This window comes from Salmo salar, chromosome 18 (genome assembly GCF_965601325.2).
Source record: "Salmo salar chromosome 18, fSalSal1, whole genome shotgun sequence".
In the NCBI taxonomy this organism is placed as follows: Eukaryota; Metazoa; Chordata; class Actinopteri; order Salmoniformes; family Salmonidae; genus Salmo; species Salmo salar.
Genome location: NC_138308.1, coordinates 11,947,445 through 11,964,055, shown reverse-complemented (window position 1 = coordinate 11,964,055; position 16,611 = coordinate 11,947,445). Strand labels below are relative to the sequence as shown.

General features: G+C 41.8%; 3 protein-coding genes across 5 annotated transcripts in view; 1 reads left to right on the top strand and 2 right to left on the bottom strand.

Moving 5' to 3' along the window:
• The window catches only part of LOC106576764 (tetratricopeptide repeat protein 7A), a 42,150-nt gene extending 34,508 nt beyond the window's left edge, over positions 1 to 7,642 (bottom strand). For 2 of the 3 annotated variants that reach the window (XM_014154140.3, XM_014154141.3), the window contains exons 1-5: positions 7,391 to 7,642; positions 4,749 to 4,912; positions 2,824 to 2,992; positions 353 to 483; positions 90 to 214 (exon numbers count right to left, since the gene is read on the bottom strand). In XM_014154140.3, coding sequence (XP_014009615.2) covers positions 90 to 214; positions 353 to 483; positions 2,824 to 2,992; positions 4,749 to 4,912; positions 7,391 to 7,634 — 833 coding nt within the window. In that variant the 5' untranslated portion in view covers positions 7,635 to 7,642. Of the gene's footprint in view, positions 1 to 89; positions 215 to 352; positions 484 to 1,540; positions 1,704 to 2,823; positions 2,993 to 4,748; positions 4,913 to 7,390 lie in introns of those variants that run through there. The other variant, XM_082964716.1, reaches the window with a different exon arrangement.
• A 1,438-nt stretch (positions 7,643 to 9,080) lies between these two features.
• On the top strand, positions 9,081 to 10,938 carry mcfd2 (multiple coagulation factor deficiency 2, ER cargo receptor complex subunit). The gene is given in 4 exon segments (NM_001140627.3): positions 9,081 to 9,138; positions 9,622 to 9,805; positions 10,111 to 10,270; positions 10,396 to 10,938. Coding segments are annotated over 3 exon segments (459 nt in total). The 5' UTR covers positions 9,081 to 9,138; positions 9,622 to 9,638; the 3' UTR covers positions 10,528 to 10,938.
• Positions 10,939 to 13,904: 2,966 nt separating this feature from the next.
• prop1 (PROP paired-like homeobox 1) lies at positions 13,905 to 15,947 on the bottom strand. Its single transcript, NM_001136547.1, is given in 3 exon segments — positions 13,905 to 14,680; positions 14,897 to 15,120; positions 15,853 to 15,947. Coding segments are annotated over 3 exon segments (717 nt in total). The 5' UTR covers position 15,947; the 3' UTR covers positions 13,905 to 14,281.
• Between the last annotated feature and the right edge of the window lie 664 nt (positions 15,948 to 16,611).

Genomic DNA, 16,611 nt, shown 5'->3' with positions numbered 1-16,611 from the left:
GCTGTTGCTGAAATCACAACGCACTGCTCCAGACAGGAAGAGGCGAAGCTTCCACCATCTTTGACTGCTCTCCCGGACCATTTACTCACCCCCTATGGAGCAGACACAGGTACGCACTCTGTAGCGCCGCCTGCTGGAAGAAGCCCAGGTCGATGTCCAGTGGTGGATGGGCCAAACTGGCCTTACCTACTTTAGAACTATGGGTGACCACCATCTGCCAACACAGTAACAACTTCAGTTGGTAAACACATACACCAAGTAGTTTTGTGCAGCTGTGTATCATGAAATAACATGTATTATCTGCATTGGGGGTAAAAAATAAAATAACAAGCAAAAACACACGGACACACACCTTATCGAGCTCTTGCAGGTAAACGAGAGCTGTGTCACAGGCCCTCAGGTAACAGGACAGACATTCCTCCTCTCGCTCAGACAGACGGACACGGGAGGCAGCTGACACTGCCTGGTGGTCCAGGGACAGCCCTGAGAGAGGGGAGAGAGAAATACAGAGAGATACAGAGGGATAAAGAAAGAAAGAAAGAAAGAAAGAAATTTGACACAGAAAACAAATAGCACTGTTGCTTGTAGGAAGACGCCGGCTTGTTTTGTATGGATAACGTGTCAGTTCGAGACAATGAGTGTATGGGAGGATGAGTATGCTTGGGACAGATGGCTGGAGGGGGAATATGGTTATTAGTATAAATAAACAAATAGAGTGAGACAAGACCTCCAGGATTGCAGGGAGGCAGGGAGGACACGGCCAGACAACAGCCTTAATCAAATAAGGAGCAGCTGCCAATAGACAAGACCTCATCTAACAAATATTCCTATCTCATAACATTCCCAAAACAATATAATGGAAACCTCGGAAGGATGTTGAGAAACTATGCAATGTCAAGCCCTGTACATAGCTGAGTGATTCCCATCAGATCTTCTCTTTAAGCATATTGGCTTGACTCTACTATTAATCTACTAACATTACTTATAGTCCATTATGGTGGATTCAATGATAGACGTCAACAAGGCTGCTACATGAATTCTTCCCTTCAATCGAAGCAGCAGACACTGTGATGACGTTAACGTGTCAACGGCCAGGAAGCTATGACTGTTTGAATGTAATGCATCTCATGATGATGATGAGTGACGCTTCTCGAACACAATTATCCAGACATGGACCAGCAGTGTGTTGTGTGTGACAATGGACAACGCCCTCTGTTTCACTGTGTGTGTGTGTGTGTTCATGTGGAAACTCTGCCTAACAAAACTCATAGTTCCAGTCCAACTATATATAGATGGTTCCCTAGGGACATCTTTACTGCATTACTTGGACTCAATTCTGCCTAAGTTCCCTTTTGATTTGTAATCACTTCCAAGAGAAGTCCAAAACCAGGAAGTGATTTGAAGAACGAACAGACACAAAGACACACACATAACAAGTGAATCAACGCATAGCAATGTGTCGAGTGAAATTTCCTCCGTCATGTAAATGAACACATGGCCAACGCTTCCTTTCTTTCATAGCCTAAAGGAGAAAACTCACCAGACCGATTGTCGGCCTGTACAGTAGGGGGGCCGTTCATTTGCCATTCGTTCTCTTGCTGGCGGTTCGGTCTGTTATAAGGTCCTCCTGCCGGCACTCTGTTCAGAGGTGCTAAGTACTCTCGGCCGGTAGACACTCGACAATCTTACTGGTCTGTTCGTGCCTTTGGAGTAAAGATTTCACTACATTCATATCAACATACCTGAGATACTGATCTCTCTAGTCAAGCAAAGGTTTTCCAGGCATATTTCATTCTAATGATTGTATTCAGACATCCTAGAAAGGGTGACTTCTAAACCCATACACGGTTATAGTCATCACAGGCCTATAATAACTCCTACCATGGGGATTAGGAAATAGATCATTAAGTACATTTATGCACAGTGCTGTTCAACTTTAGTGTTTTTCAGGGAAACGTGCTAGTCTGCAGGCTTTGGCTGTCTCTTTGTCTAAATCGTCGGAGAGAGATTAATGCCAGTATGCAAATCATATTTGAGATCCATGTAATCATTACACTGTACAGACGGAGACTAAAACCAGAGGATACCTGATTGAAATCATCATCATTTGTTGCTCTGGGCTTGTAATTATAAAGCGCCTCATAGTAGGTGTGTTGATCGAGGATCAGTTTTGCGATTTAGATTATAATGAATGGACAGAGGGGGGACCTGATCCTAGATCAGCACTCCTACTCAGATGCTTTATGAAAATGGGCCCTGGTCGTTCCTTTACTTTGTGCATTGAGTGTCCATCTTAGTATAGGTCATGGATGGGCAACCGGCAGCCTGCAGGCCGCACAATTTTGAAGGCCCTCGGATCAATTGGCTGACAGCCGTGGTATATCAGACCATATACCACGGGTATGACAAAACATTCATTCTTACTGATCTAATTTAAGTTGGTAACCAGTTTATAATAGCAATAAGGCACCTCAGGGGTTTGTGGTATATGGCCAATATACCACGGCTAAGGGCTGTATCCAGGCACTCTGCGTTGCGTCGTACATAAGAACAGCCCTTAGCTGTGGTATATTGGCCATATACCACACCCCCTTAGGCATTACTGCTTAAGTAATAATGATGAGTTCAGCTTTTTTGTGGCTCCCACCCCCATCAAAGTTGCCCATCCCTGATATAGGTCATATTCAGGTCAACATTTCAGGTAACACAGAATGTTTAGTCTGTCTTCTAAAAAATTTCCATAACTAAATACCACACAGGTTAAACATTATGTGTTTTCCATATATCATACCACCCAGTATTTGCTTATGAAAGGATTGGTACCTTTGATGACAAAGGCCTCTGCGAGCAGACGCAGGTGGTAGACGGGCTGCTCGTCCCCCGTCAGCTCATCTATGCCCACCCTTGCACACATGCCCTGGGCGTCACGGTAATCGCCCTGGACATAGTGTATTTTGGCCATCAGGAGAAGAGCCTCGTTCAGGTGCCTGGGCTGTGTGGGGACATACAGAGAGAGACACACAACACGAAGGCTGTTACGAGAGGCTAAGTGAAGGGTGACACAGAGAAAACAGGTACATACTGTATAGAATGCATTCGGAAAGTATTCAGAACCCTTCCCTTTTCCCACATTTTGTTACATTACAGCCTTATACTAAAATTGATTAAAAAAATAAATAATCCTTGTCAATCTACAACCAATACCCTATAATGACAGAGCAAAACCAGTATTTTTTATTTTTTTTGTCATTTATAAAAGGTAAAAATTAGAAATAACTTATTTACATAAGTATTCAGACCTTTTGCTATGAGACTCGAAATTGAGCTCAAGTGCATCCTGTTTCCATTGATCATCTTTACCTGTGGTAAATTCAATTGATTGGACATGATTTGGAAAAGCGCACACCTGTCTACGTATGTAAGGTCCCACAGTTGCCAGTGCATGTCAGAGCAAAAATCAAGCCATGAGGTCGAAGGAATTGTCCCTAGTGCTCCGAGAGAGGATTGTGTCGAGGTACAGATCTGGGGAAGGGTACCTTAAACATTTCTGTAGCATTGAAGGTCCCCAAGGACACAGTGGCCTCCATCATTCTTAAATGGAAGAAGTTTGGAACCACCAAGACTCTTCCTAGACCTGGCCGCCCGGCCAAACGGAGCAATAAGGGGAGAAGGGCCTTGGTCAGGGAGGTGACCAAGAACCCGATGGTCACTCTGACAGAGCTCCAGAGTTCCTCTGTGGAGATGGGAGAACTGTCCAGAAGGACAACCATTTCTGCAGCACTCCACCAATCAGGCTTTTATGGTTCAGTGGCCAGACGGAAGCCACACCTCAGTAAAAGGCACATGACAGCCCGCTTGGAGTTTGTCAAAAGGCACCTAAAAGACTCTCAGACCATGAGAAACAAGATTCTCTGGTCTGATGAAACCAACATTGAATTCTTTGGCCTGAATACCAAGTGTCACGTATGGAGGAAACCTGGCACCATCCCTACGGTGAAGAATGATGGTGGCAGCATCATTCTGTGGGGATGTTTTTCAGTGACAGGGACTGGGAGACTAGTCAAGATCAAGGGAAAGATGAACGAAGCAAAGTATAGAGAGATCCTTGATGAAAACCTGCTCCAGAGCGCTAAGGACCTCAGACTGGGGCCAAGGTTCACCTTCCAACAGGACAATGACTCTAAGCACACAGCCAAGACAAAGAAAGGAGTGGCCTTGGAACAAGTCTATGAATGTCCTTGATTGGCCCAGCCAGAGCCCGATCGAACATCTCTGGAGAAACCTGAAAATAGCTGTGCAGCATCGCTCCCCATCCAACCTGACAGAGGTTGAGAGGATCTGCAGAGTCCCCAAATACAGGTGTGCCAAGCTTGTAGCGTCATACCCAAGAAGACACAAGGCTGTAAACGCTGTCAAAGGTGATTCAATAAAGTACTGAGTAAAAGGTCTGAATACTTATGTAAATGTGATATTTCAGTATTTCTAAAAACCTGTTTATGCTTTGTCATTATGGGCTATTGTGTGTAAATTGATGAGGAAAAAAACAACGTAATCCATTTTAGAATAAGATTGTAACGTAACAAAATGTGGAAAAAGTCGAGGAGTCTGAATACTTTCCGAATGCCCTGTATAAAGAATATACTGATTGGAAACTTGGTGAAACAAATTAACGAGATAGAAAGCTAAGTAGAATAGGAGGAAGTAAGATGTAGAGGGAGGTGACACAGAGGGGAGATGCTCAGACTGACCCCCAGGAGCCCCCTGCTCAGGATGGAGTTGAGGTAGCCCTTTGACCGGGACAGTTTGGGCTGGTTGATGTCCGTCAAAGGTGTAGCATTGCGTAACAGACTCAGGTTGTCCTGTAGACACTCCTCCAGCAGGGCCTCTGCCAATAACAGTGTCCCGTAGTCATCTGGAGGAGGGCACAGGGAAATAGGACAGAATTCAGAGTAGTGAAGGGGTTGGTGGGCTGAGTGCAGAGTGGGAGTCCAGGGTCAGGGGTCAGCTGCTTTGGGACACAAAATAAACCCAGTCCAATCCATCATAGCATCATTTCCCACAAGCCCCTGAGAGAAGGGAGAAAAAACTCCAGGGGAGCCTAAAACTGAAGTCACTGGATGGCAATAGAAGTCACTTGCATACACATTCTGTATTAAAGCCTTCCTGTTTGGTCCAGCTCTCACTCCTCTCCCGTCTCTGGTGGTGTGTTCTGACGCCAAGTCTGTGACTGGAGTTTATGTCCTGGCATCTCTGACATACTGTAGCACCTCATGCTTATGAGACCAGCCCAGTCAAGGTTTGTCACTGAAAGGGAGGATAGGGGCTGGAGAATGTTTAATGTAATGTACAGGGTTTGGGATGAAAAGATTACATGTAAATCAGTTACATATAATCTGATTACAAAAAAATGGTAACTGTAATCAGTTACGTTACCAGCAAACATATTGTAATCAGATGACAGATACTTTTGGAAAAATGAATGATTACTTCTTGGATTACTTTTAAATTCACAAATGATGTTTGTGAAAAAATACATTGACACCTTTCTGTTTTCCCAATGACATTCAATTCAGCATTGAAAAAAGGCCCAATTTTAAGTTTGTTCCACCTGAGCGGATCTGACCACAAGTCAGAGACCACTATGATGACACACCAAATGTGTTTGATGGATCATTTTTGTCTTCTAATGCCTCTTAAGGGGAAAGTAATCCAAAAGTAACGGAAAGTTATCAGATTACGTTACTGTGAAAAGTTATGTTACTGATTACAATTTTGGACAGGTAACTAGTAACAGATTACATTTCGAAAGTAACGTACCCAACCCTCGTGATGTACAGTATTTATTTTGTATTTGTATTTAACCTTTATTTAACTAGGCAAGTCAGTTAAGAACAAATTCTTATTTTCAATGACGGCCTACTAAGTAAAGAATATGCATAAAACAAATAATTCTGCTCTATAAAACATTAACTACAATCTAGTAGCAACGTGGAATGTTCATGTGGTGAATAAATTCTTCAGGAGAATAACAAATCCTCTACAAGGCATCTGAATAAAGCTACATTATCTTCAACACACTGTTCTGATCTCAAAACTTCCTGGTCAGACTGATCGTGATTTCACCCGTCTTGAATTGCAACTTGTAGTCGATGCCTACATATATGGCAGCTCTGCTTCTAGCTTCTAAGCAACCTTGCAGTATTTCTTTTTTTTTGTGTGTTATTTCTTACATTATTAACCCAGATTTTTGGTGGGGCCATCACTAGCCGCCTTCCACCCGATTATGCAACACTGCACTTTAGAGGCTGCTGCCCTATATACATAGACTTGGAATCACTGGCCACTGTAATAATGGAACACTAGTCACTTTAATAATATTTAAATAATGTTTACATACAGCTTTACTCATCTCAAATGTATATACTGTATTCTATTCTACTGTATTTTAGTCAATGCCACTCTGACATTGCTCAATCTAATATTTATATATTTCTAAATTCCATTCTTTTACTTTTAGATTTGTGTGTGTCGTTGTAAATTGTTACATATTATTGCACTGTTGGAGCTAGAAACACAAGCATTTCGCTACTACACCCGGCAATAACATCTGCTAAGTACTTGAACAAAAAAAATGTTGATTTGATTTGAACAACTAGGGACAGTGTTGTTACAAAATCAAGAATGGCAAAACTATGGGCAAACTGTCAACATCAAGACAGACTTTAACAGAAGACCAGCTAGGGATGACTTGAATTCTAAACACTCTAGCATAATACATTTAGCAGTTCTGTACACCTGCCGGCATGGTGAAAACAGTCTCAGGTGGGCAGTGGGAATTCCATCTGGCTGATCAAATGACATATAAGATTTGGATATTAACACAATAACAGTGACACGCAGCAAGGTTGTGAGCCATGTCACCTTACCCCATGTTTACTTTAACTACATGAGGTGAGGGGAGTTGCTACATTTTGCAACCCACTTCAGACTGAGTGCACAGTAGATTTGAGTATATAGACTTTACTCCTGGTGAATGTGCTCGAGTGGTGTGTTATAATACATGGAAAATCATTTTAAAAAGAACAAATGACAGTGATAGTGACAATCAGTTAATACATGTTCACTACAATATGTTCTGTTTTAAACATTTTCCATTAAGAGGTGTAAGGTGATGATGTAGTTGTTCGAATTGTAAGCTACTGCAGTTTGGGCATTCCTAAAGCTGTTAGTTTTCATTGTTTGCAGAGTGGGCGCATGACATTGCGCTTACTTGCAGAGTACAAAGTCCAACTCATGCGGAACTATTGCCACCCCTGTCTGGACATGTGACAAAAACTTACTCAGAAAAAAAGAAACCTATACCAGAATCCAACAGGTAGTTATCACTCACCGTCTTCGTGAAATCGGGCGGCCACGAGTTGCTCTACGATAGTGGGTATCTTGTCCCACTGGCACTCTGCTCTGTGGCGGTCGATCTCCGCTTCCAGGCGGTATTGTGAGAAAGAGACCCTGTTGGATGCCATGCCCGCTCTAGATCCCGATCTGTCTCGGTGACCGTACTCCCCTGATACCCGGGGAGTAACTGCGGACTGACAAACACATAAGGAATAAAGTGTAATGCCATCTATGAGCATGTGCGGCTGCCCGAACGTCCCTCCTCATTAACATGTTGGGTGGACATGTCAAAATATTATGTAATCACCATTTATTCTTAAATACCAATCAGTCAATGTGGACACAATGAAAAAAGCTATGCTGTTAGAGTTGTATACAAACTCAGAGGCTACTGTAGGACAGGTGCTTCAGTTTGAGGATGAGATTGGGAGATTTGTGTGTACCCGTTGTGTGTACTTTTGTAGATTCAGATTTGTTTATTTTTCATAATAACTATTTCATGAAGTTGCGTATGATTGCTTTATAGCCAGTCAATATATAATAACTCCTTGTAGTCGACTCTACCCTATTACGCTTGTATTAAGTTTGCATACAATAGGTCTACACACCTCAAATATTTTAGGAAGAAAATCAATGCTTGTAGAAGTATTTTTTTCTTTACGCTACATTGTAATACGGTAGAGGCAACACATTAGCTAGCCTATAGGCTGCTGAAAACGGTTTGCTTTTGAAGTGCCTTTTGTCCTAGATAATCGTCCTAGATTTCCCTTCAAAAGCTTTCCCCAACTAGATCAATTCCTGGGATTAGCGCTAATAGTTTACTAGAGTGCAGAGGGTATAGATAAAACAGTAAAGTTCAAACTGTGGATCTAAGAGACACACAGGTGGCAAGTTATTATTCAGGATTGTACCGCAGTGTATGTCCAATCCCTTAATAAAACCTAAATAGGCTACTGTATTTAAAAGGTCAATTGTCTACTATTTCCATTGCCCGACTTTCAGGTTTTGTGGCTAAAGGTAGCTACACCTGCCATACGGTCTGCTCAGACATTTCAGCCTTGTATGGTAACGCGTGACTATGAGCTGTTGAAAAACCTTTGGTAAAGAACGTAACACTTTACATGTTACAAACTGAATACAAAAATGTAGACGTTTAATTGGCGAGTGACTTATTTGGGAGAAAGGGGCAGGGCAAACAATTATGTTAACGACCATTTGTCAAGAATACAATACACTATTTAATATACCTTGACATGATGGTAGAACACATTTTTTTTGCTGGCATAGCTGCTAAATCGGTCTTTCACAAAAACATTGGAAAACGACAGCTCGAACACTTGACTAGCTTACACAGCAAACTAATGTTTAGGTCAAGTGACCTACGACTACAAGCGATTACAGTTTTCTATAGCTAATCCAAACTCAAATCTTCGGAAAATAGATTTGGTGGCTTCATTTTCCCTATGACAGGTTGACATTTGCTTGTCAGATGTGTTTACTTATCAAATTCAACCAAATACCCAGTTAACAACTACATTCACATTCCTGTTTTGCACAGGTGTCTGATTTTGGCAACTGCACGCCTTCAAATCTCTGACGCAAAATGCCGATATCCAATCAGAATTTAGCTGTCGTGTCCGTGAGTTGAAAGGTGACTACGGCTCACAGCGATGCCCAAAAAGGTTGAAGAAAATACAAATAGTTCATTAACAAGCGAACTATTCCAAGTCTGTTTGTCAACTGGTGAGTATGCATTTTAATCGTTCATATCGCTGTAGATCCATTACGGTGTGCTTGTTATCACCATATTAATGATCTTGCTAAACTAACTGCTGTCCTTAAACCAACTAGGTGCAAGTATAATTAACTTTAGCCAGCCATGTGTCTATCAACAACATCACTAGCTAGATTGTATTCTGAACTGTACATATAATAATATATCACTGAAAACAATGAAGCTATTATTGCCTGAAAATAATTCAATTCCATTTGATCAATCTTCTGATTCTTCTGTCATGTATGTGTTTCCAAAAGTTAACATATGGGTTCATAGATGGATCACCTATTTCTAGTGGAAGCTCTTGCCATTCAGTGACGAGTGACACTGGCTGTTCTGTGCCTTCACCTTGCTTGCAACCATTGTTCATATTATTCAGCTTTGATTAACTTTGTTGTTAAAATTCTGTCCCTTGCTCACGCTCTCTGTCTGTGTCTGTATCTGTGTAGTTACTGTACAGCCCAGAATGGTGTTAAGAGTAAGTAGCAGGAGGAGCGTGGCGTGGGGCTGGCTACTCCTGGTCTCCTGCTTTCTGCTGTCTGTTCGTTCCCATGAGCAGGCAGCCCACGAACACCCACCGGAGAGTCACCGTCCTAACATGCACCTGGACAAGAACATGGTCCATGACAGAGAGTGAGTAAAGGGTTGTGTTCATTAGGATATTCTGCGCTTAAATGCTTTGCAACAGAAGAAGAAGCAAACGTTTCTTATTGGACAAGTACAGACAGACAGATAGATAGATAGATTCTATCTGTCTGTCTGTCTGTCTGTCTGTCTGTCTGTCTGTCTGTCTGTCTGTCTGTCTGTCTGTCTGTCTGTCTGTCTGTCTGTCTGTCTGTCTGTGTCTGGTTTGCTCTATTCCAAGCTTTACCTATAATTTGACTGACAGTGTGTGCATGGTTAATGCACTGAGCAGTGTCTCTCCTATGTCCTCTAAGACACATCATGGAGCATCTGGAAGGTGTGATTGACAAGCCGGAGTCGGATATGTCGCCGCAGGAGCTGCAGTTGCACTACTTTAAGATGCACGATTATGACGGCAACAACTTACTGGATGGGCTGGAGTTGGCCACAGCCATCACTCATGTACACAAAGAGGTATGTGTGAAAGGAAAAACATAATATATAAAAAAAATGATATTATCAGCCAATGATGCCACATACTGTATGTACTTTATTCACCTATACACATGTGCACTTCCATGTTTCCATATTTTCTGCAGGAAAAAGGTGAGGATAGCCAGCCTATGAAAGAGGAGGACCTCACAAGCCTTATAGATGATGTTCTGAGGGACAATGACAAAAACAACGACGGGTACATAGACTACGCCGAGTTTGCCAGGTCCCTGGAGTAGAGAAATGGTGCCTAACTACTGGGGTCTGGCTCTGTGCACTGCACACAACCACACCACTTTCTCCACCACACCACTTTAATTTACCTGAGCCAGTGTGCATGTCTCACTCTCTGTGGGGCTATCACTATCCTTCATCCGTCCAGACAGCATGTATAACAGAGGTGGGCAAACTTCTTGGCTTGAGGGCCACATTGGGATTTTGGAAATTCAACGAAGGGTCGCACAGATTTGTTTTGTTTTTGTTTTGTTTTGTTTGTCAAAACCTATTTGCGGGTCAGAAAAAGGGCAGTAACTTGAAAATATTTAGGTCCGTTATCATTTCTACATACTTTCTATCTAGTTTTAGACGTTCAAGTGTGACCTGGAGGTTTTTACCCCCGTCCCCAAAACAAAATAAAAGGGTTTTACTCCAAACTCCCGTGTGCCGGATTGAAATGTTTGCCCAGCCCTGATATATATATATATATATAATATATATATATATATATATATAGTAGATTATTAAATTATTACTGTAATTATTAAACTGCCAAATTTGTCTATTGTATGCTGGCAACTAAACTAGTTTAGTCATGTTAGAATGACATTCTTGAGCAGGTATTTACCTAAGCGCTGCTTTGCTGTATAAAATCCAGGATTATGGACCAAAGGTTTTGATATTTATGCATCCAATCAAGTTAGGCCATTAATGACAACTGCCTGTGGTCCTTAACTTTAAGAGTGGCCTTTACTATTACTGCACCATTCTTGTACTATTACTCATTGTGGGAATGTTACAGCCTGGATGCAGTATACTGTACCACAGAGTGTGTGGGAATGTTACAGCCCGGATGCAGTATACTGTACCACAGAGTGTGTGGGAATGTTACAGCCTGGATGCAGTATACTGTACCACAGAGTGTGTGGGAATGTTACAGCCTGGATGCAGTATACTGTACCACAGAGTGTGTGGGAATGTTACAGCCCGGATGCAGTATACTGTACCACAGAGTATGTGGGAATGTTACAGCCCGGATGCAGTATACTGTACCACAGAGTGTGTGGGAATGTTACAGCCTGGATGCAGTATACTGTACCACAGAGTGTGTGGGAATGTTACAGCCCGGATGCAGTATACTGTACCACAGAGTATGTGGGAATGTTACAGCCCGGATGCAGTATACTGTACCACAGAGTGTGTGGGAATGTTACAGCCTGGATGCAGTATACTGTACCACAGAGTATGTGGGAATGTTACAGCCCGGATGCAGTATACTGTACCACAGAGTGTGTGGGAATGTTACAGCCTGGATGCAGTATACTGTACCACAGAGTATGTGGGAATGTTACAGCCCGGATGCAGTATACTGTACCACAGAGTGTGTGGGAATGTTACAGCCTGGATGCAGTATACTGTACCACAGAGTATGTGGGAATGTTACAGCCCGGATGCAGTATACTGTACCACAGAGTGTGTGGGAATGGCAAAGCAGGTTTGGAGGATTTGTCTGACGCTCAGAAACAAGCCATGAACAGGGCTGCTTTCAGTTGGAACAAAATGGAAGACTGTGTTTAGAAACGGAGGCGGTAAAACCTGGGCTAGTCCTACAAGTATGCTCGTTCTTGTTTTCAAAAACGCTTTCTCCCATTTGTTCGTACTGAATGTGACTCAGGTAACATAAAAGCCACACTTGGTACGGGTTTGGTTCTGGTCAAACACAGTCAATCACAAATAATTTTTCTTCTGATCCACACATACTTTACATCCCTTACATAGTCTGTTACCCACCTACATGAAAGCACAATTCCGCTTACAGCAGGGCTGATACTTGAGATGAACAGAATTTGAATTTAATACAGAAGATGTGTTGTGCTGCGCATTGTGATTTTTTTCATCACTGGATTCACTTTGACTTATAGCACAGTGAGACCTCTGGGTGACAGCAATACTGAAGGGTTAACTTAATTTTACAGGTGTGTTATAAGTAGAATGCAGGGTTATGTTGCTATAAATGTTAGTGGCCTATTGAAGTAATGATGTTACATTATGTGTAGTTACACCACACTTGATTCTTTCCAAATGAGCTCCATTGCTGTTAAACAGTTACAGATCATTAGGTTACCAGGACTTTATGCCATAAGGCCCAGGTCTATATTTGACCCATTTATAATACTTCTAAATGTATACTGAAACTTTATTTGTTACAAAATAGTTATAATTTCATCATTCAGTGACGGTTGTTCGGTGAATACAGGTTATTAAAATAAAAATGTTATTAAAATCTATAAAATGACAAGATTAGTAGACACATGCAACTGTGTTGTCTTTAATATGCTGCAATAAACAAATATATGAATGTCTTCTCTGTTGATGTCGTTTTATGTTGAATATGTCTCAGTGGCATTCACATACTGTAGCCTTTTTGAGTGCATGTTAGTGCAGATCTGTCTGAGGTGTAGGTTATGATAATTAGCAGATACCCATAGACTTCCAGTCATTGTGCTAACGCTAGTTAGCAATTCCGCTAGCACTAGTTAGCACCTTCCTACAAACTTCATGCAGAGATAAAAATGGTTAATTTGACTCTGGGGGAAGTAGATAAAGGGCCTCATTGCCAAAATCCTGAAGTATCCCTTTAAGCCAAAACTGTAACTCGGCCACTCAAGAACATACTCTGTCTCTTTGGTAAGCAACTCAGATGTAGATTTGGCCTTGTGTATTAGGTTATTGTCCTGCTGAAAGGGGAATGCTTCTCTCATTGTCTGGAAAGCAGACTGAACCAGGTTTTCCTCTAGGATTTGCCTGTGCTTAGCTCCATTCAGTTTATTTTTTTATCCTGAAAAACTCCCCAGTCCTTAACAATTACAAGCATACCCATAATATGATGCAGCCACCACTATGCTTGAAAATATGGAGAGTGGTACTCAGTAATGTGCTGTATTGGATTTGCCCAAAACATAACACTTTGTATTCAGGACAAAGTGTCCATGCAACTCATTATGTGACTTGTTAAGCACATTCTTACTCCTGAACTTATTTAGGCTTGCCATAACAGAGGTTGAATGCTTATTGACTCAAAACATTTCAGCTTTTCATTTTGAACAAATTTGTCAGAATATCTAAAAACATAATTCCACTATGACATTATGGGGTATTGCGTGTAAGCCAGTGTAAAAAAAAATCTAAATTTAATCAATTTTAAATTCAGGCTGTAACACAGCAAAATTTGAAAAAGTCTAGGGGTGTGAATACTTTCTGAAGGCACTGTACGAAATGGATGACGTTGTACACAATTGTGGGGACCCGTTTTGACTTGTGAACACTACTTTCAAATCTACTGGCTGAAATTATACAAAACCTTTCTAGCATCACTTTAACATTTAAACAAACACATAACTCCCGAAACACACTACTTTATTTACAGTGAAAATACAAAAGGCATTGTTAGGAGAAAGATGTATAGTATATATTTCAGACAATCTATATGGATAATTCAAAATTACCCACAAATGTCTTTCTCTCAGTTAGGCTACCCTGAACTTTAATCTGCTAGTCACAGAACACATGCAATTTCAGGTATTCAATGGGAGAAGGAGTTAAGTCATTCTCACTATTCTCTAAATTCTTCCTGTTCTTTAGTTACTAGCTATCACTGCATAGATACAAAAAACTGTATTTTGTAATCTAATCTAAGGTGCAATGAATAACTGTTAGTTCTTTGAGACACAGCCTATAAGAGCTTGTCTACCTCCTGACGTAGAAGTTACTCTTTCTTTAGTTCCAGTGAGAGCCAGGGTCTAGAGCAGGCATGGAGGTCAGGGAGAACACAGGTGTGGCCAGGTTGCTTGGTGGGGCTCCAATGTTCCGTAGCGGGCTGTACCACTCCTCGTGCTGGCGGGGGGGTTGTGGCTCTGGTGGGACTGTGGGGCAGGAACACTGGCTGGCTGAGCCTGGGTGGTGGGAGTGGGAGTAACCACCTGAGGGCAGCATAGAGGGGAACCGGGTGATATGGTGAGCCAGGGAGTGAGGGTAGTACTGACGGGTCAACCCTGTGGACTGAACACACATGCTGCCCAACAGTGCCCCGTGCCCTGGCATCATGGCCATTGGCAAGAGCTTCTGAGACGCACGCTCCTGCCTGCGGTATTTGGCGCGGCGATTTTGGAACCATACCTGTGAAATACAATAAGAAATCAGTCTTAACTGGGTTGAATTTGAGATTTAACCATTTTATAGGACAATGGATAATAAGTATGTCATGGCCTTTCCTTTGTAAATGAAAACTGTTTGAGTTAGACATCGCAAGTATTATCAACTTTCCCACCCAGGATTAAAAAAAAAAATGTATGAAATCCCTGTGTACTGATAAATAGGCCCAAGCCCACTCACCTGTATGCGTGCCTCATTGAGTTTGGTGAGCCTCGCTAGTTCCTCACGGCAGTAGATGTCAGGGTAGTGGTTCTGTCCAAACGCCATCTCCAGCTGGTCCAGCTGCTTGTGACTGAAGGTGGTGCGATGGCGCCTGCGTGCTGGGGATGGGTAGGCTCTCCCACGCCTGCTGAGCCCTAGGGCCATACTGTCAAATGGGCCTTTTCTGGCTGGGCTGCCCACATCTGTAGGCGGGATAAGAATATGTTGAGTGGGTGAGGACTTTGAATTGAACAGTAAATTGTGGCTGATTTTCTTGATTATACTCTCTAGTTCACGTTTCATGAGGTAGGCTGGCCAGGCCTATAGACCTACTTGTGTTTCACTTTCAACACATAGGAAGTCGCCCACATTTGTAAGGACACATTTCACTGATGAATGTCCTTAAAAAAAATAGGGATTACATGACTTTATCTTTCCCATCAACCTCGAGCAACCTAATAGCCACGAGGCTTTGCTGACCAAATTCAATCTCGTGAGAAAGAGATACCAGAGATGTGGGGATTTGACCAAGATTAAGTTAACAATAGCTAACAGTGACTAATTTGTCAAATTGGTTGACATAGTTGACTAGCTGTTCACATTACGCTGGATGGAGAACAGACATAACGAACAGGGAACTGGACAAAATAGTATTTTAGATTTGACATTTTTGTTTGTTTCTTATTCTTTCAATCATTTTCCTCAAAGTCTAGAAATATAAAGGACTTCCATTTTTCAGTCCATTTTCATATAAATATTTGAATGAAAACAATTAGCTAATACTACAACATCAACTCATGATATTTACACTTAAATCATGCAGATATAAATGAAAGGCCCACAACCACGTATCATATGTTATTAATAACGTAACTTCAGCATCCAATTTTGACTGATCCAATAGAATCTCGACAGAAAATAGCATTTTGACTAACCTGCGCTGGAGCTGACGATGGTAATATCAGAGTACATCTCTGCACGCTGCTGCTGACTCTTGACACCATCCACGGGTGACTTAACCTGGGCCATCTTCACAGGTGTGGTCTGTGATGCTACAGTCAGGAACGCTAGCATACATTGAGCTACCTGTTGTTTTCCCCCACCGTGTCTAGCAGTGACATCACGTGCCATTCCCACCCACCTCTACATTTACCTGGCTATGGCTTTCCTCGAGTGTCTTCTCAGGTCAAGTAAGGTCACAAAAGGTCATGGGCTACAAGATTTACTCAAGGCAGACGGAAAGTGACAAAATGCTCACTGAGTCACAAGAATTCAAGCATTATGCTTGTCTATGGGATTGATTCCATTGAAAATGATGTTCATTGAAAATGTCTATCCTGTATTCTAATTTATCATGTTTATTCTTGATATGAAATCAAACATAATACCATAATCTACCTTGGATTTAAAAAAGATTTGTGCATTCATTCACTTCTTTACAATATTACTGAAGTGCAAGTTGGACATATAAAACAAACTGAGTGACATTTGCTGAGTGAAATTGCAATTGTACCTATGTCCACTAGGTGGCAACACAACCTTTACTGTCTGTCCATGAGAATGTGCTAGGGAGACTGCTCTTTGGTACAGATTAGTCTCCCTCCCCAGCACACTCTCCTGTCCTCTCTCATCCTAACTTATTAGGCTATAGGTAAAAAATGACAGTTTCATAGCTACGTCTCTGTCTTTCTTTC